This window comes from Patiria miniata, unplaced genomic scaffold, assembly GCF_015706575.1.
Source record: "Patiria miniata isolate m_02_andy unplaced genomic scaffold, ASM1570657v1 HiC_scaffold_7, whole genome shotgun sequence".
Classification (NCBI taxonomy): Eukaryota; Metazoa; Echinodermata; class Asteroidea; order Valvatida; family Asterinidae; genus Patiria; species Patiria miniata.
Genome location: NW_024037074.1, coordinates 3401021 through 3424423, shown reverse-complemented (window position 1 = coordinate 3424423; position 23403 = coordinate 3401021). Strand labels below are relative to the sequence as shown.

General features: G+C 40.6%; 1 protein-coding gene across 4 annotated transcripts in view; it reads left to right on the top strand.

Moving 5' to 3' along the window:
- LOC119744428 (basement membrane-specific heparan sulfate proteoglycan core protein-like) overlaps window positions 1-23403 on the top strand; it is a 164258-nt gene that overhangs the window by 114716 nt on the left and 26139 nt on the right. For all 4 annotated transcript variants that reach the window (XM_038220356.1, XM_038220357.1, XM_038220355.1 and 1 more), the window contains 20 exons: window positions 906-1046; window positions 2164-2352; window positions 3435-3527; window positions 4264-4344; window positions 5435-5582; window positions 6667-6749; window positions 7804-7917; window positions 8640-8767; window positions 9112-9198; window positions 9751-9815; window positions 10619-10791; window positions 11761-11857; window positions 13614-13705; window positions 16868-17042; window positions 17863-18135; window positions 18561-18836; window positions 20019-20170; window positions 20694-20811; window positions 21516-21676; window positions 22982-23099. In XM_038220356.1, the coding sequence (XP_038076284.1) occupies window positions 906-1046; window positions 2164-2352; window positions 3435-3527; window positions 4264-4344; window positions 5435-5582; window positions 6667-6749; window positions 7804-7917; window positions 8640-8767; window positions 9112-9198; window positions 9751-9815; window positions 10619-10791; window positions 11761-11857; window positions 13614-13705; window positions 16868-17042; window positions 17863-18135; window positions 18561-18836; window positions 20019-20170; window positions 20694-20811; window positions 21516-21676; window positions 22982-23099 (2764 nt within the window). The remainder of the gene's footprint in view (window positions 1-905; window positions 1047-2163; window positions 2353-3434; window positions 3528-4263; window positions 4345-5434; window positions 5583-6666; window positions 6750-7803; window positions 7918-8639; window positions 8768-9111; window positions 9199-9750; window positions 9816-10618; window positions 10792-11760; window positions 11858-13613; window positions 13706-16867; window positions 17043-17862; window positions 18136-18560; window positions 18837-20018; window positions 20171-20693; window positions 20812-21515; window positions 21677-22981; window positions 23100-23403) is intronic.

Sequence of the window (23403 nt, the reverse complement as noted above, 5' to 3'; positions counted from 1 at the left end):
CTCAAAGTGAAGATAGGACTGGTATCACACACCCTGTGAAATTATTCCATCTAAAGAAGAAAATAAGCTATTATAAGATGGAATTTTGCGTTGGGATGATATAAATCAAATTAGGTTTTGCCCTTCACCAACGTTTAAACACTGTATACTCAGTGTGTTACCTCCCGAGAGAAAGTTGAAAAAAATCACTCGGGTGGGACTCGAACCCACGACCGGGTCCCAACCCATGGTTTTTGTCCCACCCGAGTGATTTTTTCCAACTTGCACTCGGGAGGTAACACACTGAGTATACAGTGTTTAAATCGGTGAAGAGCAAAACCTAATTTGAAGAAAATAAGCATTGAACAAAGTTGCAAACTTTTTCACAAAAAGCAATTTTGTTGCTTCACACAACAAAATGCACAGAGAATAAATGATCCTACATGTACGTATCTTTAACAAGCATTGCAAAGCATTTCTATGTAAAAAAAATATTCTAGTAGACTGTGTGCTATAGGATGAGGAATTGAAACTGATATTATTGAAACTATTATTCGTTGAAGGAATTCTTCATTGATTCGTGAATAGAGTTTTGTTGTGTACACTTGTTCTTTTTAGTCGTTTTACATGTTTTGGGTATTTTTTGGTCTTCGACTCTGTCCTCTTGTATTCTATCTTGTCCTGTTGTCTAATCTATACAGCATCTGCTACTAAAGCTTTGTGTTTATTGGGACATGCCTCCAATTCACTATTTACTTTTGTGTTATTTTTTTAATAAGTGATGTGTGTTTTTTTGTATATAATCAGGCAATCTGTATGTGTGTTGGTCTGTAATGCTTGTATTTCCAGTCTGTCAATTGTGAATTGCAAATAAATGTCATTTGTGGAAAAATAATTTGGTTTACAATTTTTTCCTCCCTTCAAAGGCTTACGCTGAAGGCTCTCTTTGCAACGTCTGCACCTACGGTTACTTTAATCTAGCCACTGGCAATGCAGAAGGCTGCAGCAAATGCTTCTGTATGGGAGTCACCGACGGATGCACCAGCTCCCGTTACTACCGGCAACAGGTCAGTGCTGATTGGTCGATTAATTGGCCATTACTCCCCGAGCATAGTCTGCTAGAAAGTGAACTGAATCCGCCAACATCCATTTTTAGTGTTAAAGTTTAGCAAAGAAATTGACTGGAGCGGGGTTTGAACCTGCGACCTCCGGATTACCATGCTGGTGCTCTACCAACTGAGCTGTCCAGCCCTATGTGACTCGAGAGTGACAACTCATTAGAATCAAGTCCGAGTCATGATGGTGAAGTCCAAGTTCGAGTCTCTTTCCAATGTGACTCAAGTCGAGTTTGAGTCACTGAAATTGCGACTCGAGACGGATTCGAGTGCGAGTCCTGGACTCAAATCTTACAACACTGGCATAATACAAAATATATTTTAACTACAGTGAAATCTTGATAAGTCAAACCTCAAGGGAACAGGTTCAAAATTTGACTTCAGCAGAGTTTTGAGTTAAGCAGGGTTGTATATCATTGTTATACTACTGAAGGGAATGGATTCTTTGTTTGACTTAACAGTTGTTTGGAGTTAAAGCTATAGTCCATCATTTGTAATTAGTGCATTTTGTTTGTTTGAAGCAACAAAAGTGTTCAAAATCTAATGAAGGATACTGAACAACTTACTTGATGAAGTTTCAGCTCAGCTTCAGCTTTATATTCCGAGAAAAACAGCATTCTAGGATCTCAATTTCAAATCAAAAGTTGCTAAATCATGTTTTTTAATTGTTTTGAATTGCAGCTTTACGCGATGTCGCGCACTGATCCGACGAATTATAGCAACCGCACGCGCCTGTGCGTCGTTCCAATGCTTGCGGGCGCTGCGCCGAATAACAAAACGAACTACTAATTTAAATTTTCCTACGGTACTTCTTAAGAATCACCGTTGGAAATGCCTTCTTTCGTTGATTACTTCAAAATGACAGCTTCCCAGAAAGAATAACTTCACAGGAAGTTTAGTTCCCTTACTATCTTTCAACCAAGTATGTTTTTCAACAATAATTACGCCAGTTACTTTTTTGGATGGCTGCAAATGATGGACTATAGCTTTAACAGTTGTTTGGAGTTAATCAGAGTTTGACTTATTGAGGTTTTGCTGTAATTCATATTCCATGTGTTCTTCTTCACAGCTGCGGGTCACGTTCCAGTCTCCCAACGATCCGCGCAGCATGGTCATCCGGAACCGTGCCGGGGGCTCGCTGTACTCCAGCGGTTTCACCATCAACGTACCGACCAATGAGATCATCTTCGCTGAGTTTGACCAGTTGCCCCCGCAGGCCTACTTCTGGAGCCTCCCGCCAAAGTTCCGAGGAGATCAGGTAAAAATGATTTTTTTTTATTTATCCAGTTTTCCTCTTAAAGATGCGTTCACTGTGCTATTTTCCAGTTTCACTTCGAAATTTTTTTTTTTTTTTTTTTTTCAATTGCTATTTTTCCTAGCAGTATAAAAGTTATTCACTTTTGAATGAGACGTCGAATGACAAAATCAACCAACATTTAGTTCTTGAATTATTTCTTTCCAAAGTTCGAATGATTGGCTGCCCGATAATAATTCGGCTCTTGCAGGGTGGGCTTATTTCTTTGCAAAACATCAGTCACTTTGACTGATATTTCGAAATCACCTACCTTTAATTGCATATATAATCCCATATGGGTTTAAAGCTATAGTCCATCATTTGCAGCTGTCCAAAAAGTAACTGACGTAATTATTGTTGAAAAACGTGCTTGGTTGAAAGATAGTAAGGGAACTAAACTCCCTGTGAAATTATTCTTTCTGGCAAGCTGTCATTTTGAAGGAAACAACGAAAGAAGGCCTTTCCAATGGTGCGTCTTAGCACCATAGGAAATTTCCGTTAGTAGTTTGTTTTTTTTATTCGGCTAAGCGCGTGCAAGCGTTGGCACACGCGCGCACGGTTGCTATAATTCGTCGGATCGGTGCGCGACATCGCGTAGCTGCATTCGGCTCAGTGAGAACGTGTCTCGGACGCTGAATTCAGGCCCAATTCAAAACATGATTCAACAACTTTTGATATGAGCTGAAACTTCATCAGGTTAATTGTTCAGCACCCTTCTTCAGATTTTTAGTACGTATGTTGCTTCAAATGAACAAAATGCACAAATTACAAATGATGGACTATACCTTTAAGACCAGACATGAGGCATTTTATAAACTGGTTGTATCTTAGAAGCAGTGTGTGTATTCAGGCGTGCAACTTTTCCTCGGATCCGCTGATTTCCTTGTTTTTTTACTTCTCGTGAATGCAATTACAATTTGAAAAATTACAAATTGAAAAATACTGTACAAAGACTTGTGTGGTTGGAGTTTCCTCAATTTTTCTAAATTCCCAGTTGCATGCCGGTGTATTGACTGATGACTTTCGACCTTTAACCTTTTGACCAGGTCACAGCCTACGGTGGCTTCCTGCGCTACACCATCAGCTACGACGCGGCAGTAGAGGGCCAGCAGTACGGGGAGAGCGACGTGGAAATCTATGTAAGTGACTTGTTTAGAAATACGCAAGAACCATTGAATTGATAAAAATGAAACGTGTAGATCGTACAATTAATCAACCTTGCTCAAAGATGCACTTGGTCAATAGTAGCTAGTCCTGAAGTCTCCTTACAGTTAGGCACTGATCTTTTTACCAACAATGGAGAGTCAACTTTTCAAGGTTACGGTCGACAAAACATTGTCCATTTGAATGAGTGTCAGTAGACAATTTGAGTTAATTTGTTATAGATTTGGGCATAGCGTTCTGCCGCCTTATCAAAAATCACCATATTAATACAAAGAAAAGAAAAGGGCAAACATATACTCGAATCATATGCTCATGAAACTACTGACCGGGAAAAACAAACAATTTCAAATGTCCCGCACTGCGAATTTGTCAACCATCTCCCACAATGCACTGGGAAAAATGAACTCTCTGTGGCAAACTCTTGGTGGCGCACTGCATTGTGAATCACCCGAATTGCAGGATTGTAGTCGAATCTGCGCACAAGTCATCACAAATTAATCGCAAGTGTTCCAGTCTCTAATCCCTTGCCCAGCTACACACATTGTTAACCCTCTGCTAATGGTGACCCGAGTTGTTATTGACTTGCGATTGACATGACTGCAACTCTGATTATTTTGAAGCCATTTGTATCAAAGGCTTCAGCTGCTTGTTCCTGGAAATTTCACATGTACGGTGGTAAATGTCATGGCTTTTCTTTTTCTGTGATTTTAGGGCAACAACATCAGGCTGATCTACTACGACCGTGCTCTGCAACCCAGGGAGACTCGAACCAACACCATCCAGTTGATTGAGGTACCAACTCGAAATATTTTTTGGAAAGATTCCTGCAAGTAAAAGGCAAATGCGGTAGTTTAGTTCAAATTCATTCAGTAGAAAGGGGTTTGCAGTAGCACCATGTTCTCAAATTGTTCTTGTGTGACTTGATGTGATTCTGACAAGAAACAGTTCTGTTCAGAACTTCACCAACCTCGTCCCCAGTGCTTACTTTATTTCCAACATCGTTTCCAATAGTAAGCCCTGGATAGGAAACTTTCTTCCTGTATCCTGATTCCATACCGCAATTGGCCAGAAATGGATATATATCGTGTACTTGGTGTTGTTATTCACAACGTGCAGTAGGTGTTTTCGCGATCATTCGTCCATGCCTTTCGAAAATATTCATTTTCTTGCCAATTTGTTCATAATAACATGAAACGTGATACTGCATGTTGTCTCAATAAGATCGTAACAGTTTAATTAAATTAAAATCGTGTTTTCGTAACTCATGCCATGCTCGCGCTGCGACGAATTGATTCTGTTTTTACCCCAGACACCGCATACAAAAACAAACGCAAATGTAACAAACAGGCATGCACCAGACTATTCCTCATTTGCATACGTGCTCAAAAATCTTGCACATGCAAATGATCCAATACCAGGTCGAGAGAGCAGATAGTGGTGGGCGCGTACTGCTTGACACCCTGGGGACGAGGTTGGAACTTCACTAAGTCACAAAAGAGAACCGACTTAATGGTGGTACCACACACCCCCGTTTCTATTGACTTTCCCGGTGGCCAATAGAGTCGCTACCACTCGCAGGTCCTCACTCGCAGTGTCCTACAGACCAAGTAAAAGAGTTTGATTGTAGTCAAAAATGTAAGCTTTTATTTATTTAAGAATTCCTAAAACAAAATAAACAAGTTTTAAAGGGACCCAAAGCAAAAATATCAATGCTTAATGCTTCAGTAACTCTTTATAGATGCCAAGTACAAAATACTTAGATGAAGTTGTAGTTCTGTCGGTTGTTTTTTTTGTGTGTTTGAGGCCTCAAAATTGATTGGACTTGATTTAAACTCTTTGAGTAGCGAGTCACAATTTTTAAATTTTTTTGGGGCCATCTCAGGATAACTTCCGAAGACCGGACCAGGCCCCAGCAACAAGGAAGTTTTTCCTGATGGCCCTGGCCGACGTGGAGTACATTCTCATCCGGGCCACCTTCCACTCAGAGATGCTGAGCACAAGGATTCGCGATATCTCCATGGATATCGCTGGTGAGTTTCATAGTTTAGAGTATCGTTGGTCAGTTTGTAGTTTTAGAAAACTTCGCGGTATCTCCATGGATATCGCTGGTGATTTTCATAGTTTAGAGTATCGTTGGTCAGTTTTATAGTTTTAAAAACTAGGGGTCTGCTATTTTTGCTGTCCCTGTTACATCTGACATCTATGATTTATTTCTGATGCACTCGTCCACCAAGAGTGATTACAAATAGCAAACTACCTACCCAACAAATCAAAAATTGTTTGAAGTCATTCTTAATGATACTTGAATGGCAAGTGGAGTGCCGAGGCCTCGTGGTCTGGAGCATTGAATTCGTGAGGTGCTGTGGTCCAATGGTTACGGTGTTCGACTCGTGTGCACTTTACCATTATTGCTTCGTCCTTCGGATGGGACGTAAAGCCGTAGGTCCCGTGTGTTGTGTAATGCACGTTAAAGAACCCAATAACACTTATCGCTAAGAGAAGGGGTTTGCCCCGGTGTTTCTGGCAGTGGCTGCAATATGCGCCGCAGCACCTTGTATTGGGTGCTACATAATGGTTCTCATATTCCTCATAAACTTCATTTACCTGTCTTTAGTAATAGACATTTTCCAGCGCCTTGAGTACCTAATTGTTGGTCGATACGTGCGCTATTTAAGACTCCGGTATTATTATTATTATTCGCAGTCTGCGGGTAATTCTGCAGGTTGTGGGTTCGAGTCCAGCCCGGGGTTATGGTACATGTGCCCTTGGGCAAGGCACTTTGTCACTCATTGCTTCTCCCCACCCAGGAGTAGATGGGTACCCGTGAGGGCAGAGCTGGTTGATTTAAGCTGCTTTGCGCTAAAATAGCAGCATCGAACTGTATACTCCCCAGGGAGCTAAAAGATTGTCTTTGGTATGTTTCATTGGCCCAGTGAGCAGGGTGATAATGATGTAGCGCCTTGAGCACCAATACTGGTGGATACTTGCTTTATAAAGACAAGTTATTATTAAATTACAAAGTACCAAGGTAACAGGGACAGGAAAAATGTCGCACTAAATTTTATATCTAGAATGGCTTTGATGCACACGTCTTTTAATTTTTTGTTGTTCTAGTTCCTGAGAATACAGGCCAGCCCCAAGCCATGTCTGTTGAGGATTGCCAGTGCCCTGATGGCTACACAGGCCTCTCGTGTGAGGTAAGATACTCGGTTTACTAACGGAAGTCACTGATGTTGCTCGCTTTGTGATTTCTCAAGAACTCGCATAAGGTCCAAAAAAAAAGTCTCTGGTTTCTGGTATGGAGCTTGTCCAAAAAGTAGTGCGGCGACACGGCTTTTTTTTTTTTTACCTGATTTTTTTGTTTCAAAGTCAGCTGATGACTGCAAATGGTGCCCGACTAAACTTAGTGCAAATATATGGGAGTCCAGAGAGGCCACATAAAGCTTATTCTCGACCATAACCCAATCTAAAAACAGGTTAAAATTGTGCAGCTGCAGGATTCCAGTCAAACCAGTGAGTTTGGCGGTTTTGAGACATCATTTTTCATTGAAAAAAAAACTTTTTCATTTTGCCGAAGCGCATGGCTACTGCTGCGCATGGCTACTGCGCGCGCATACCAGAAACCGGAGCCTTTTTTGGGGGCCTAAGTAAGAAGAGTCACAAATGACCACTGAATGTTGTAAAAGAATGTAAAAAAAAAAGAAGATTTAAAGTATGATTTTTCAGAAGAAAGAAAATTTGCAAAGATGACCTAAGGTGTGGTTTTTTAGAAGTCGCAGCGAAACATGTAAAAGAAATAATGAAAGTGAAGTCACTAAGTTGGTGACGAGTATGATTTTCCAGATGTCACAAAAGTGAGAGGAGCTGTGAAGCTCCCTTGCAGAGTATTTGAAAGGATATTTAGTAAGAACCAAGTGAAAATGAATTGATGAAACAAAGTCACACACAACCCCCCTCAAAAATATATATATAAATTTTAAAATTATGACCTTCAAAAATCAACAGAAGTCACAAAAGTAACAAAAATCATAAAGATAACTCCAAGTTTTCCCTAAAGTCACACAAGTTATAGATGTAACATGATGTTTGATTTCACAGAAATCTGGGAATAACCAAAAGTCCCAAAGATTTGTTTCCGCAATGCACAGATGAATGAGACACAGAGTATGATTTCTCAAAACACTGAACAGCGGTCTTGTCAAATCTTGCAGTGAGGAGTTAATAGTTCTGGGTTGTTTGTTGTTGTTGCAGGACTGTGCCGTCGGTTTCTCCCGTGTAGACCAGGGCTTGTACCTCGGCATCTGCGCTCCCTGCCAGTGTAACGGACATGCCAGTACCTGCAATCGAGAAACCGGTGTCTGCATAGTGAGTACCAGGCACCTTCGTAACCCTCATGTATATCATTTGTACCTCAACTGACCCTCACTCTTACCTCTAATGTGCACCTTTGTGTACCTCACGTCACTTACATTTACCTCAATGCATGTGCCTTCTTTGTATGTCACTTAATACTTGCATGTACCTCACCCATAGCTCACACGTGCCTCCCATGTACCTCATGTGAAACAGGCATGTACCTCACATGTACCTCACATATACCTCATATGTACCTCACATGTACCTCACATGTACCTCACATGTACCTCACATGTACCTCACATGTACCTCACATGTACCTCACATGTACCTCACATGTACCTCACATGTACCTCACATGTACCTATCATGTACCTCACATGTACCTCATATGTACCTCATATGTACCAGTGCCTCCCATGTACCTCCCCATGTACCTGTATGTAACTCCTACGTGCTTTGCATGTACCTCATGTACACCCTCGCGTGTCCATCATTTACCTGGCGTGTACTTCACATGTACCTTCCATGTTCCTCTTTTTATACCCGATACCTATGCGTCACTGGTGCCATATATGTACCTCTTGTGTTTTCCTCACAACGCAAGTACTACACCTGAACCTCACATGTACATTGCATATTCCTTGCATTGTCCTGCCAAATTCCCAGAATTTAAGAAAATTTAGAAAAGTAAGTCGATTTATTCCCCACGTCTTTTTTTATGTCAACAGGACTGCCTGCATAACACTGTTGGCACCAACTGCGAAGTTTGTGCGGCCGGTTACTATGGAGACGCGACATCCGGCACGCCCGGCGACTGTCGTCCATGCGCTTGTCCGCTGAGCGTTCCGTCCAATCAGTAAGAAGATCTTTGTTCAAATTTTATGATATGTTTTGTTGATTTTAAGATAAATTTGCTGTTGTAAACAATTTGCCTCAGAATAGTAAAGGAAAGCTCGGCTTAAACATTTCTCAATTTTTAAAAATGTATCTACTTAAAACTCCAACTTTTTTTTTTTTGGAGCAGTTTCCTGTTTCGTATATCTGGAATGATTTCTTTAAAGAAAAATTGAAAAGATTTGTAAATCTGAAATTATAGAAAGGTGTTGATGAGTAAGGTATTAAACCAATGTGATTACATTTGAAAGTCAGTTTTGTTAGGCAGCAGAATTTAGAATAAATGATGATTTTTCTCCCGAATAGGTTCTCACCGACTTGTATTCTAGACACTGACGGCCGACCGACTTGCAACGCCTGTAGCGCGGCATACATTGGGAGAGATTGCGGACAGTAAGTCAAGACTTCATTTTTTCCTCACTCTCGCAAGGTGGTATTCGACTACAATATAGCACCTTATCTGTGGCAAAATGTGGAGGCTTCAGAGTGTTTTTGTAATTAAAAAAAAATGTTAAATATTTCATCCTATGGTTGCAGGCCATAGATTTGCACGCCCATCAATTTTTTCGCCATTAGAGCATTTTATGGGCCATGAATCTGAGGGTTTGTAAAAAAGAAGGGTGGAAGCCGTGAAAAGGACTGCAAGCTCGTTTTTCTGTCAAATTCGGATGGAGAAAAGGCATCATTTTTCAAAACGGCGATGGGCTTCAGGTCTTCTTTCAGGGGTGATCATCTTTGTATGGCATTTTCCCCCAAAAGTCATTGTTAACCCACAAAAAATTGAACAGAAAATAAAAGACGATGAAATAAGCTTTAATTTGATGTATTTCTTGAATTTCGGAAGTGGGCATATTTCTATGATATATCTATGATAATTATAAGCTAACTTCAGTTTCAATTGTTCTTTTGTTCACAATAAACAGTTAACCCTGTTTTCTTTAACAGGTGCGCCCCCGGTTTCCAAGGAAACCCTGGAATCATTGGTGGAAGTTGCACCCCTCTGGGCCAGGGTAAGATTGACAATGTCACATTTGTGTTTGCTATCAATTGGCTTATTTACTAATTATTATTATTATTATTTATTTCTGGTAATGAAACCGCGGATTCCTCAAAAACACCCAAGGCACTGTAGCTCGCAAGCCTGAAGAAACCCATAGAAAGAAGAGAGTGGAAAAAACAATTACAGTAAATCATTTTGCACTGTCAAATAGACATTCAAAAACATTTTGGGAACAGCTGTGTGGTTGTTAAGTTACAACTACAATCTCTAGAGAGTGAAAAAAACGATTACAGTTACAGAGGTGGGAGGAAAACCCCGGGAGAATATTCTGGGGAAAACCCACGGAATCAGGTAGGGACTGAATACCAAATCCACATATGGACCAGGGCAGGAATGGAACCCATGCCATAACCACTGTGCCAACATGACTAGTGTCATAAGACTGAATCTCATGCTAGGTAATTTTTTTTTTTTTAAAGCTCTACAAGTCACTTGGGTGTCAGTCTGTCAGTCAGTTGGTTCCTGAAAATTGACAAAAAAAATGTTTTACCAAAATAGAGCAAATGGCATGCCGTCATCAGTAAATGCACTCTAAAATTGTTTGTAACAATTCGTAACTTAGATGTTTCTAAAAATTGTGTCAACGGAGGCAAGATATGTGCAGTATTAGTATTTTTTGTAGTGGTTGGACGATATCCAGACGGAGGAAATGAAAATTGACCAAAAGTATGGTGTTCCATATGTGCCATCGGCATCATTTTTCGCCCGAGCTTATTGTGCACTCGCAATTGTTTTTGTTCGTCTTGTCTGCAGAGGAGAGAGAACCCATCATCACAATCACCCCCACGGAGCTGTCTGGTGTCCTGTCTTCAACCATCTACATCAGGGTATCCATTCAGAACAGCTTCATCTCGGGCTACTGGAGCCGCGCCGATGGGCGCCCTCTACCGCCCAATGCCATCCAGCTTGGCGACAACTCATTACAGGTATTGGAAGATTTCAATCAAAGAACTACTTAGGTATTTTTTTGTGTGTGTCGATTATTTCTCAATACATCTAGGTTTTTAAGCCGTTCATCCCTGGTTTTGAAAAAAAAAATGGTTTGTCACAAAGCTAAACCTGAACAGGCACAAATGTTTGCTTGTTAAACAAACAGCATTCAAAAAGTCACATACAGCATACAGTGAGGCCACTCATCAAATTTGAAAATCCCAAGATGAATGCAGAAAAACTCCCAAGATTGCCCAGGATTTCCCTAGATTGCCCAAGATGGCCCAAGATTGCATAAGATTGCCCAAGATTGCCCAAGATTGCCCAAAATTGCCCAAGATTTCCCCAAGATTTCCCAAGAGTTCCCAAGATTGCCCAAGATGGCCCAAGATTTCCCAGGAATTCCCAAGATTGCCAAAGATGGCCCAGGATTGCCCACGATTGCCCCAGACTGCCCAAGATTTCCCAAGATAGCACAAGATTTCCCAGGATTTCCCAAGACTTCCCAAGACTTCCCCAAGAATTCCCAAAGAATTCCCCAAGACTTCCCAAGACTTCACCAAGATTCCCTAAGATTCCCCAATGATGTAGCAGCGCGTGTGCAATCCATACTTCTGGGGTGTATTGTATGTGCGCACTTATTCCCAAGGTTCGGTGAACCTTTTCTTAGACTTGGTCCAAATTCCCAACACAGTATCTTATGACTTGACCTTTGAGGCCACAACAGCAGTTGATCCAACTTTCTGTTTCAAAATTATGTATATTTTAATTTTGAATGTTTAAAAGTTTTTTAAAAAAAATTCTCCTTTTGAGTGTTGTTATAACACTTGGATTGAAATTTCTGGATGTAAGCTGTGCAAGTGATGTGATGCTTGTTCTCAACACTTTGTTTATATTTAAATGAAATTAATTTTGTAATTGTCTTAATTTCTTTGTCTTTCATTTTTGTGTGTGCGTGCGTGCAGATCACCAATCTTCAGGCCATTAATAGCGGTGTCTACGTCTTCGTTGCACGGAATCAGTACGGTACCAGCACAGCACAGGTTACCATCACAGTTGTTGGTAAGTTGAATCCGTGCTGTTGGAGTCAGGGTACCCTACTCAGACTTGCGCCTAAGTTTTGTAGAGTTGCTCAATAAAAATATGAAATTGTCTTCTTCTTTTTTGGTTGTTTTTGTTTTTGATTTATTTTTTTGAACTTACATTTTTTGTTTTTTATTAATGAAATTTCCGAAGAATTCTCTGCTTGGAAATTTTTTTCTGGATCTGCAAAAGACAAATCTTGCACTTGATCAAATTTTCTTCAGACCTCACAGCGAAATCTTTAAAACCTATAAAACCAATAAAAACACTTTTCAACTGGGGAGCCTATTTCATTTTTTAAAGTAACCTATATAACCTATAAAAAAAGCCACATTTGTATTTTGGTATACATTTCAAAACAATTTTTTAAAGAAGATTTTATGAATGATTTTGACCCACAGTTATAATTCCAAAATAACCTTGTTGTCAATAAAGGCATACTGCTCTAAGATTTGTTGACGAGTGTTTCAGAATTTGGCAGTTTGCATACAATTGGTAACTCTATCTAGTGTGAAGAACTCATAGAGTTTATTTATTTATTTATTTATGTATTTATTGATTTCTTCTTTATACTGGGTGGCCCATTCAGTCCTTTTATCAGAACTGATCTCCCATGGGTCCCAGTAGGAGTAATAATACAAAAAAACACGATTTGAACATTAAAATTGATAAATCAAATTTTAAGTACGTGTATGTATATTCACATTGCACAGCATGAAACAAATGTTATTTTAAAAACGGAGAGCATAAAAATTGCTTTAAATTTAGCGTTCAAAGTTCAACATAACAATTAGCCGAAAATAAACATAAACATTAAAAGTCATTTTCTCCAGCAGCTAGTGCCCAACAATATGCACATTATTCAATCCCTAAGACATCATTATTGCATATTTGATGATCAAAATTGAAGAAAATCAATTAAAACAATTCATCAATAGCCCAGCTAGTTAAGAGTCTAAATGGTTGATAATGGTCCGGACAGTTGTGGGAAATGGATCTTCTAACCTTGCTGGCAGGTTATTCCAGCCTTGGGCACCTTGAATAAAACTTACAAGAGCGCTAACTCGCTGTACAAAAAGAAGCCTGCTGGACACATCCATGTTTGTGCACAAGCCTATGGAAAACGCAACTTTAAGTGCGGCTTTATTACGGCTATTTGTGTCTGCAATTGTATTCTATACCGGTGCGGCATTGAAGCCGATACGCCCAAAACCGAAACACACAAATAGTAAAGGCGCATTTCATTTTGCTCTTATATCCCCAAAGTGATCAGTATTTCTTTCAGTTAAGGCCACAAAAAAAAAATATTCGGTGTCTGGTCAGACCAAAGTTCCAGAATTGACATGGCGACGCGGCCTTTTTTGTTTTTTTGTTTTTTTTCTTTTTTTTCCTTCAAGCTAAGATTGTACAGACAAGGTGGGGTACTATGTAGCTTTTTTGCTGTCCTCATGTACATTGGTGTCCTCCATAATTTGCTTTGGTGCTTTCGATCATTTGCCTCGGTGCAATTTCCCATTTCTTGGTGCTCTTTGTAAAAAAAAAATGAGGAGGTGCGGCAATAGAGGGCGCTGTTGGAGCTAACGCGGAACATTTTGGAAAAAAAAAAGATTGACACGCATGATCAAAATCGACGCGCGCGCTGACCAGAGACCGACTTATTTTTTTTTTTGGCCTAATGATTATAGCATATCTCGGATGCATTGCTGATGAGCGCGTGGTTTGTTTTTTCCTTCAGGTCCCAGTATGCGCGTCATCATTGAGGAGCCCGTCGACCTAGAGGTGGAGGAAGGGTCCACGTTGACGTTTACCTGCCGCGGCATCAGCCAGGTTAGTGAAGCAGAAAACATACAGACTTAACCTTCAAGTCTACTTCACTCACTTACCTGTAGGCTCGTAGACTCCCACCACACTTCTGTGGGGGAAAAATACAGTGTTTCCCCTCCTAAAATAATACCCTCTCCCTTCAATCCTAACTTTTAATCAAATAAAAGAACCGAAACAAACGTGTGTTTTTTATGATGTGTGACACAATATTTCGTCCAAAAGAAGGACAATTTTTTATTTAAGCTGCCTAATACATAAAACCAACTTTTTCAAGCACGAGAAATTGCTCACTTTTATCTGAAATCCAATGTTCTGAGTCTGAGAAATGAGTGAAAATTTTCCGAAGAAAGATGCGAGTACGGAAAATAACAGAAAAGCATTTTTAAATTTTAAGATCTTGAATGAAATCATTCCTGTTTTTGGAGTCTCTTTGACGTTTTGCATCATATTTCAGTTCCCTGTTTTGGACCCAAATTGCATAGTTCTACCGGTACTTTCAACCTTCTTGAAAAGAATTTTTGAAATTTGTATCGATAAAATTTCTCTGGACACTAACTACATAAACTACAGTATTCATGTATTCAGTTTTTAACATTTTACGAGTTGAGATTTCGTACTCAAATTTAATTTTCAGTGTTTGGCTAAATCTTAAGAATTTAAGGAAAAGGCTAGATTCTGTTTTTTGGTTTTTTTTTTCAAATAAGCCAATATGTGTATGTAGTTTGTTTATGTCCATTTGTTATTAGTAACTTGATAGATTGTGTGGTTTTGCCTAAATCATGTTGCTGTTACCCGTCTCCATAAGAGCTGCAGAAGACGGGCTATATTTAGTCCAGACGCGCTATATTTAGTCCAGACGGGCTATATTTAGTCCAGACGGGCTATATTTAGTCCAGACGGGCTATATTTAGTCCAGACGGGCTATACTTAGTACTTCATGTGTATGTAGTTTGTTTATGTCCGTCTGTGAGTAGTTAAGTTGATAGATTTTGTCGTTTCTCCTCGCAAACTTGTCGGCAGTACGGAGAGTGGATAGACTCGTGTTCCGGGGAGCCATGCTCAATCCTCGCGGCCAATGGGAATAGGACATCCAAGGTGATGTTCGCATTGCATGATGGGAACGTGGCTGCTCGACCTTTTTCGTTGCATATTTTGGTTTTGTAAAGAGAACAAAAATTACTACAGGCTGTTGGCGTTCAGCTTATAAACTGTAAAAAAAAAAATGAGTAAACTGAATGTTCTTAGTATAAAGGCCAAAAAAAAAATAGTTCTGCTTCCGGTTTCCATACCTACCCTATTCTGACAGCCCCTGCCCTAATTTTTTATTGGAAAAATGAGGAAAAAACACCCCAAACCATCAATTTCTACCTTTTACCCTTTTACGCAGACGCCTCCATATGATCGTACACAAAAAAATTTGCAAAAAAAACCCAAACCAAATTCCCTACCTACCTACCCTATTTTCAAATGCCATGTAATCAGAAGCTGAACTATTTGGGTTTTCTTGGCCTAAAGGCCGGTTGCTACTTCAATGTGAATGCAATGTGTATTTGATGTCACTAAGCATTCGCTACGGAATTTGCCGGAGTTGAAAGTGTTCAACTTTTGCAAATTTCGCAGTGCGAAAACTTGGCTGATGTCACAGATTTGCGTTGGCTTTCGCGCCGAGTATGAACCGGCCTTAATACTGCTAAAATATTGCAACCAAAAATTGCATGGAATTTCAATAAGGGATCATTGCCATTTATGATGTTCAGTTGTAACTTTTTACAAAAATACATCAGAGCATGCAGATTGAGTTCAATAAAGTAAAGTCTTTAAAGGGCACGAGATTATCCTCAGAAAAAATAATTTTGCTTTCAGTACATTTGAATTCCATATTGGAATGCATATTTTGTATTTATTGAGTGCCGAGACAGTCTGGTCCAAGAGGCAGATATCACTACAACTTTTGAATGAAATAAGATCTTGATAACTGTCTCAGGTATCTACAAATGCAGGATTAAAAACGGAAAATTTATACTTGTGCAGTTTTTTTGTTTCCATGCATTATGTACGAGCATGAACAGGCCAAAGGTCATGGAAATTCTGCTAAGTATCGAAATTTGCGGAGCACAAAACAGGTTGTGCCCCAAAGTGTCGCGCAATTTGCATTGCTTTTTATTGCTTCTCATTGTCTGCCTTTTGGTTACCGTAAATTGGCTAAACAATGTGTTTTCTTAGCAGTTCTGCAAAAAGCTGCAGGAATGATCTGAAATTAAAAAAAAATCACTAAAGGTGGAGTAGATTTTTTGCAGCTTTCCAAAAAGTAACTGACCAAATATTGTTGAAAAGCTGACTTGGTGTAAAGATAGTAATGGCACTAAACTCCCTGTGAAATAATTTCTTCCGGCATGCTGTCATTTTGAAGAAACCCCCCCCCCCCCCCCCCAAAAAGAAGGTCATTTCTTTTAGTAGTTGGTTTGTAATTGGTGAATCCGTGAATGGGTACATGCAAGCATTGACACACGCGCGCGCGGTTGCTGTTATTCGTTGGTTCAGTGCGTGGTATTGCATAGCTTCAATCAGCTGAATGAGAACGTGTTCCGAATGCTGATATGAATTGACAATTTTTTTAATCTAATCAAGATCCTGGAGTATTGTTTTCCTGGAATATACAACATTCACTGAGCTAAAATTTCTTCGGGTTGGTTGTTAAACACTTGTCTTTAGATTTTGAGCACTTTTGTTGCTTCAAACGAAAAAAATCCACACATGACAACGATCTACTCTGCCTTTAACATCTAAAAGCAGGTATGTCATTGACAATTTTGATGCTTGCTAAATCTTTCACTTGAGGAAAGATTTATGCAAAGATCAAAGAAGCATGCCCTTTATTAACTTTTCCAACTTTTGCATGATGGAATGGCTTTATAAGGAGGTGAGTTTGCAGGAAAACCATTGAATTTCTCCCTTTTGTTAATAAAAACTGTGGTTCAGAAAAGAATCGGTGGTGCGAAGTGTTCTTGACTTTTTTTTAGCAGTGCGCTCCGTCCATCCTCTGGAGAGCTTAAATATCCCAGGACGTCGTTGAATATGAAGATGTAATTCCTTTCACAGGTTTGGTGTCTTGAGAAATAGTCTCGACCCCTCCATGATAAAAGTCCTCTTGTCATATCCTGCCAGGTCGCCTACACCCTTGCATGGACCAGGCAAGGCGGTTCCCTGCCGCCAAACGCCAGGGACGTCATGGGAAAGCTCACCATTCCACTGGTGACCGAAGAAGACCAGGGAATCTACATCTGCACAGGCTCCAACATGCACGACGTGGACCAGGCCAACGCCAGACTCACGGTCATATGTAAGTTGGAATGTTGGTCTTCCGGAAGTTTCTCTGATGTATTCAAATTTGAGGGTGCAATACCCTGGAATTATCTGTAAAATTCATGGGATCGCAATGCAATCCAAAATCTTCCAGTTGCAAGTTACGTGACAAAGAGAAAGTTTGGTTGGGTGACTAGAGTCGACTAGACTTGACCATAGTCGGTCTAGATGTCACTCGAACGCTGCGTGGTTTGACTAGCTAGTCCAACTGGATCAACCTAGCACTGTTTCTCTAGTCAAATTTGTGATTTATGTTTCAAGATAGAGGAAAAGTAAACTGGGGCAAGTTTTCAAAACTTTTGTTATCACAGTTAACATTAGCAATTAATGAGTAGTTACCGATAAATTGTTGTTTTTGTTCCAGAATAATACATCTTTACAATCAATTGACAACTTAAAGATAAGTAATTATTTATTGCACAAAAGTTAAGTAGAAAAAAATATAGAAAAAAAACCAACATTTGCTTAGTTAGCAACATGAAGGGTCGTTGTTGTTTAACACTAACTAGATTTGACTAGTCGATCGACGAGACGTGTTCGAGTGAAAAACAACGCACGCGCGATTTAAAAATCGCAATTGACAGACGATCAGCACCCAAAGCTGTTCAAATGTTCCGTGGCAAAGGCCAACTTTTGCAAGTGTTCCTCCCCTGTTACTTGTGGCTTGACTTGCGATTTGACGAGCGACTGGACTCATGATGGACTTAACATCATGTTGGAAAGAGAATGTGACGTGTTGACAGAAAATTGGTTCGTTTGAAGAGTCACGACCCATTCTGAATGCTATCATTCCCCAGCCTCATACCGACCGCCCAATGTGCGCATCACGCCGCGCTTCATCGAAGCCGAGGAGGGTGACGCCATCGAATTCACCTGCATCGCCGACGGCAACCCGCCGGCGACCCTGGAGTGGCGCGGGGGTCGCGGGGGCGTCATGAACCCGGGGTCGACTTTCACTGACGGGGTGTTCCGTATTGATAGCGTTGAGCGGTCCGACGAAGCCGAGTATTTCTGCCACGCCTCCAACTCTGAGGGCTCGAGCAGCTACCGTGTTGTTCTGTACGTCAGAGGTAAGTCACATCAGGCTTGAGAAGTAACAAAACTTTGCAAGTCTAAAGGGGTGTACAAACCTAAGTAAGTAAAAGTAAAGTCTGTCATGAGCCAATGTGGCCCATCAGGCTAGCGCTTATCTCCGGTTTCAGTAGCATGAAACGACTGGAAAAACCTCTTGGTTGTCCCCTGGCTTAAAGGCTAAAGTAGGTAGCCGATGCTGTCCAGTTACTCCCAAGTTATTGCTGGTCCCTTGCTTCTGCTCCGGGTTGTTGGGGGTCACTACGACCCTCTTGTAATAGTAATAGTAATCATTTATGACCTTTTAGAGGTTAAAAAAAACCTCATAAAATCACCATTTTCATATTTCGCCTTTCTCATCGATGGTGATTGAGAGGGCATGAAGCTAATAATTCTGCAATTGATTTTTGTTCTTGGATTTCAGCCTCCAAGCTACCCAAGGTCAACATCGACCCCTTGGATCAGCGGGAGATAACGGAAGGCACTCGCGTCGTCCTCTTCTGTGGGGGTAGCGGTGACCCCCAGCCCACGATCACCTGGTCCCGCAGCGGGGGCTTGCCCTTACCCTCGCAATCCAGACTGGAGAACGGCTACCTGATCATTCCCAATATCCAGTTTCAGGACCAGGGGGTGTACATCTGCACTGCGACCAATCAGCTGGGGTCGGGTACGGGTGAAATTGACATCCGCGTCAACCAAGGTGCGGGTTAATTCTAATTTTCTTTACCTGTTAGCACTTGTATTACATTGTGTTACATTTCTTTTATTCCTTGATGAATCTGTAAACCCGTACAGTGCTGGGGCGGTTTCGGGCAGTGTAAGGTGTAACAGGCAAGGCGCTTTAGGGCAGTACAGAGAAATTATGGGTTACATAGGCACTGACGTGTCTCATATTTTGTGTTGTCAAGTGTCAAATTCCCTGTAAAACAACAGTTTAACAGGGAATTTACAACATTTGATTGTGCTGCAATTTTCAGAAATAAATGGATTTGGAGGATTAGTATGTTGTAGCAAATATTGTTAAACTGACTTGTTTCACCTTTTGGGCTTTTAGATGCTGGAAAAAAACAAGAAAACCAGTCATGTTCTTGTAATCTGGTTCCCTGACGCCACGTAAGATAAAATGGAGCAATTTATAGACTTTGAAGAATTGTAAGGTCAGAGAATCAGTCTAGCAGGCTTGTACCCCTTCACAGGCGTGTAATCAATTGCAAAGAAAATGCAGAATAACTAAAAACGAAACACAAGAAGCAGTTTTTTGGGGAAAAAAACACTTTTCTCCAACGCTGGTCGGCCGACCAGCGTTGGAAATATACCATTTTTCTTGAAAATGTCAGCACACCAGGAGCCACGATTTTACAGGATGCTTTAGACTGTCATTCCCTAACAATCCAGTAAGGTATTTCGTGATAATTTGATCATTTCGGTTTTTGATGTTTGCAAATGTTGTATCTTCCCTTTAAGGACCACTGACCTCTGTGTTTCAAAATATCTGCTTTCCACTTTGGGAAATCGTAAATTCTGATTAAGGAAACCTGTTTCCTGCTTAATATACCGGTTTATGTCATGTAGTTGATTTAAGATTGAGAAAAAATTGTCCGAAGTCGTACATACATTTGTAATGCTTGGTATTGGAAAGTTGTACTATACAGAAAATGTTTGATTTCCAAATTTTTTTATTCTATTTTTGTGCTATTTTAGGGTTTTCACCAAAATTTGAATTCCAATCCAAAACGAATACATTAACTTGTTCTGTTTTTCTTCTGAAATGTGGCCCTGTGTTTCCTGAAGGGATTAATTGACTTATTGTGACTGCCGAAGATATGATTTGGGGTTGTCGGTATCGATTTTTTATCAGTGATTTCTGCATTTTTGTTGACAGAGAATCGACTGCCACCAACTGCCCGCATTGAGCCGCGGGGAGCCATCATCAACCCGGGCACCACGCAGGTCCTGCGCTGCATCGTCACCGGTACCCCGGCCCCTACCATCACATGGTCTCGCAGCTCGGGACCGCTGAGGTCCAATCATGTCGTGAGTCTCAAACAGATTCCCTTTTCCATCTGATCGGTTTTATTTCTATTAAGACTGACTCGTTCAACCCAGACAGATTTTGTTTTCAGAAGTGTATTTATTTTATTTCATTCATTAACTTCACTCTGAAATCACTCCGAATGACCCCAACTTTTGATATTTCAAAGTAGGAACGCCTAAAGCCTGGTTCATACTTCACGCCAAAGCGAAAGCAAAGTGAAATTTGTGACGTCAACAATACGTTCGAAGCGTGTCCACCATTGTTCACGACATGAGTTTCGCTTCGCACTTGTTTTCGCGTGAAGTATGAACTGGTCTTAACTGTTTCCTTTGCACTTTACATTTGCTTAAGTCCAATCTTCAGACTAATTTTGTTAGGTGCAAATTTGCAATTCCACTAGTGCTACAAGGGCAGATAACTTCCATTATGTGACAACTTGCCTAAGCAGGATCCATCCTGCGAAAAACATTGAAACAGGACAGTGTTCATCAAAATTTGGTGATGTTCTTTGGTTGCCATCAGGTGTCCAACAACATGCTTCAGATCCGAGATGCTACACAAGAAGACGAAGACTACTACACCTGCCGTGCCGACAACAGTGCTGGATACTATGAGTTCAGCGTGGAGATCAGGATACAGAGTAAGCGCATGCACATCCCGTCCCTGCTTCAAGTTCACCAATTTTTTTGTAGTTGGCCAGCAGCCGATTTCACGAAAAAAGCACAGCTTGCACCATGCATAAGACTTACGCAACAAATTTGTTGCGCAGCTGCACAGTAAAACTACGATCGATTTCGCGACACTTGGCATTGCTGCGCAACGCCTTAAATGATTTAAACATCTTCGACAAGGATAAAACAACATTTACGACAGCTGTTTCATTTACTTCAAGCACAAAGTTGTGAGTGTCTTGTATCAACCTTGATAAGTTGTGTAATAATTTGCTAGTAAAATAATTTGCTAGTAAAATATGTCATTTTCAGTCGCTACGTCACAACTTACGCCACCTAAAATGACTGCACAAGCTACGTCATAATTTATTTCGCATGTCGCGGACTATCGCACAATCCGACTTTTGTGAAATGTGTCATAAGTGAATGTAAATTGTGGCACAAGCAAAGTTGCGCCATTCCGTAAGGTTTTGTAAAATCGGCTGCAGGTCCTTTCCTGTGTCCCAAACTGAGAAACATTTCCAATTTTGTAAGGTAATACTTAGAAAATGTTCTTGCCTCTCCATAGATTTTGTGCACAACCGTTAAAGTGGCGTCTGGATATTACATTAATTCCATACTCATTCCTATGTTTGTTTGTTTGTTTGTTTGTTTGTTTGTTTTTGACTTGCAGGGCGCCAGTCACCCAGTGTGCGTATCACTCCATCCTCCAATCCGGTTATCGGCCAAGGAGACAGCATTCAGTTCCTCTGCCAGGCTTCGGGCATCCCTCCGCCCAATGTGTTCTGGAGTCGAGTCGGCGACCTGGGTTTCACCGGACAGACTTTCGCCAATGTAAATTTTCCGTCATCTTTCCTTTTTGAAATTCCGTACAAAGCGCAGACATAGAACGCTGTTGTCCACTGGTTACGGTGTTCGACTCCAAGCCGTGGTACCTGTGTTCGAACCCTGATGGGGAACATGGTGCTTGTGTTCTTGGGCAAGGCACTTCACTACAATTGCCTCTCTCCACCCAGGTGAATACCTGTGGAAGGTAAAGACCAGAATGCGCTGATCTCGAGCTGCTGCACAAACTGGTCTCATGACCTGATGAACAGGGGTAACAATTGTAAAGCGCTTTTAGACCGTTGGTGTAAAGCGCTGTATTAGCACATTATCATTATCATCATCATAATTTTCACCAACACTTGACTCAGGAAGTGTTGTATAATCTGAGGCTGAGTTTTCTTTGACTTTTTCAAACGAAGTAATTTTCTTCCTGAGAATATTGAAAAAATCTCTTCTGCAAATTTTGAAGGTGGTATTCATTGTCCACTTTATCAAAAAGGTACGCCATTTCATCAACCATTTTTACTGATAAAATGATTTTTTTTGGGGTGGGCAAACCTAACTTTTGTTACTTCATTGGTTGAGGCATATTTTATAGTTAGCTGATGAGGAACAGAATAGCAGTCATTTTTTGTGTGTTTGTGAACAAAAGAGGGCGCTTTGCCTCCTAACAGTGACAGCATGTGAAGGACACTTAGCTGGTTCACGCGTCCTATTCATGTTTATATAAAGTACGCATACCAGCATACATTAGGCAAGATGGCGTCCAGTGGTCCTTCAGTACTGGCACTCTTAATAATTTTTTTTTTTTGTTGTTGTAAATTTCATTTTCTCCATCCAACAGCAGATAACCGCCAATTACGGGCTGAGTAAAAAGACTAAATAAAAAAAAATAATTAAAAATATTACAATAACAAGTCTTACAGTAAGAGGAAAACAATAACACAAAAATATATAAACATTACAAATACTGCAAGAACTAAAAAAATAAAATTAAAAATCCAAGAGAGAAAAAAGTCAAAACAAAACAAAAGTTGAAAAAAGCATGCACATTTTCACCATGAATTGGTGAAAATAATTGACATATTGATGTACGTGAATTGTTTTCGTTTTGCTGAAAGGACAATTAGCTTTTTTTTGTGATCCGTGGACAGAACAGTTACATGCAGAACTTCATTACAAAAATGGTCCTGCTATTTGGGTTTCCTTTGTTTTTTTACTCACCCTGTATAGTCAGTTAGTGTTCAAATTGTGAAATACGTTGTCGCAGTTTTAATTATTACACAAATTGATTTGTTTCCCCTTTTGTAGGATAATGAAGGAACGTTGTTGATCCTATCGGCCACCCCCAATGAGCAGGGAGCTTACATATGCACCGCCAACAACACAGTAGGCACGATACAGCAAACAGTCACGCTGACTGTTCATGGTAAGAGGAAAATCATAAAACCAGGCCCGTCACTCCCCCACCTCCACCCCACCCCACCCCCCTCCACCCACCCCACCCCACCCGACCCCCAGCCCAACCCATATGCCACCCCATATTACATATGCTCCGCCAACAACACAGTAGGCACCATACAGCAGACAGTCACGCTGACTGTTCATGGTAAGAAGAAAATCATAAAACCAGGCCCGTCACACCCCTCCAAGGACAAGGATCTGTATGTCAGGTTGTGAAATGATTCCGTCTGGCTTGCTGTCATTTTAAAAGAAATCAAGAAGTGTATGTG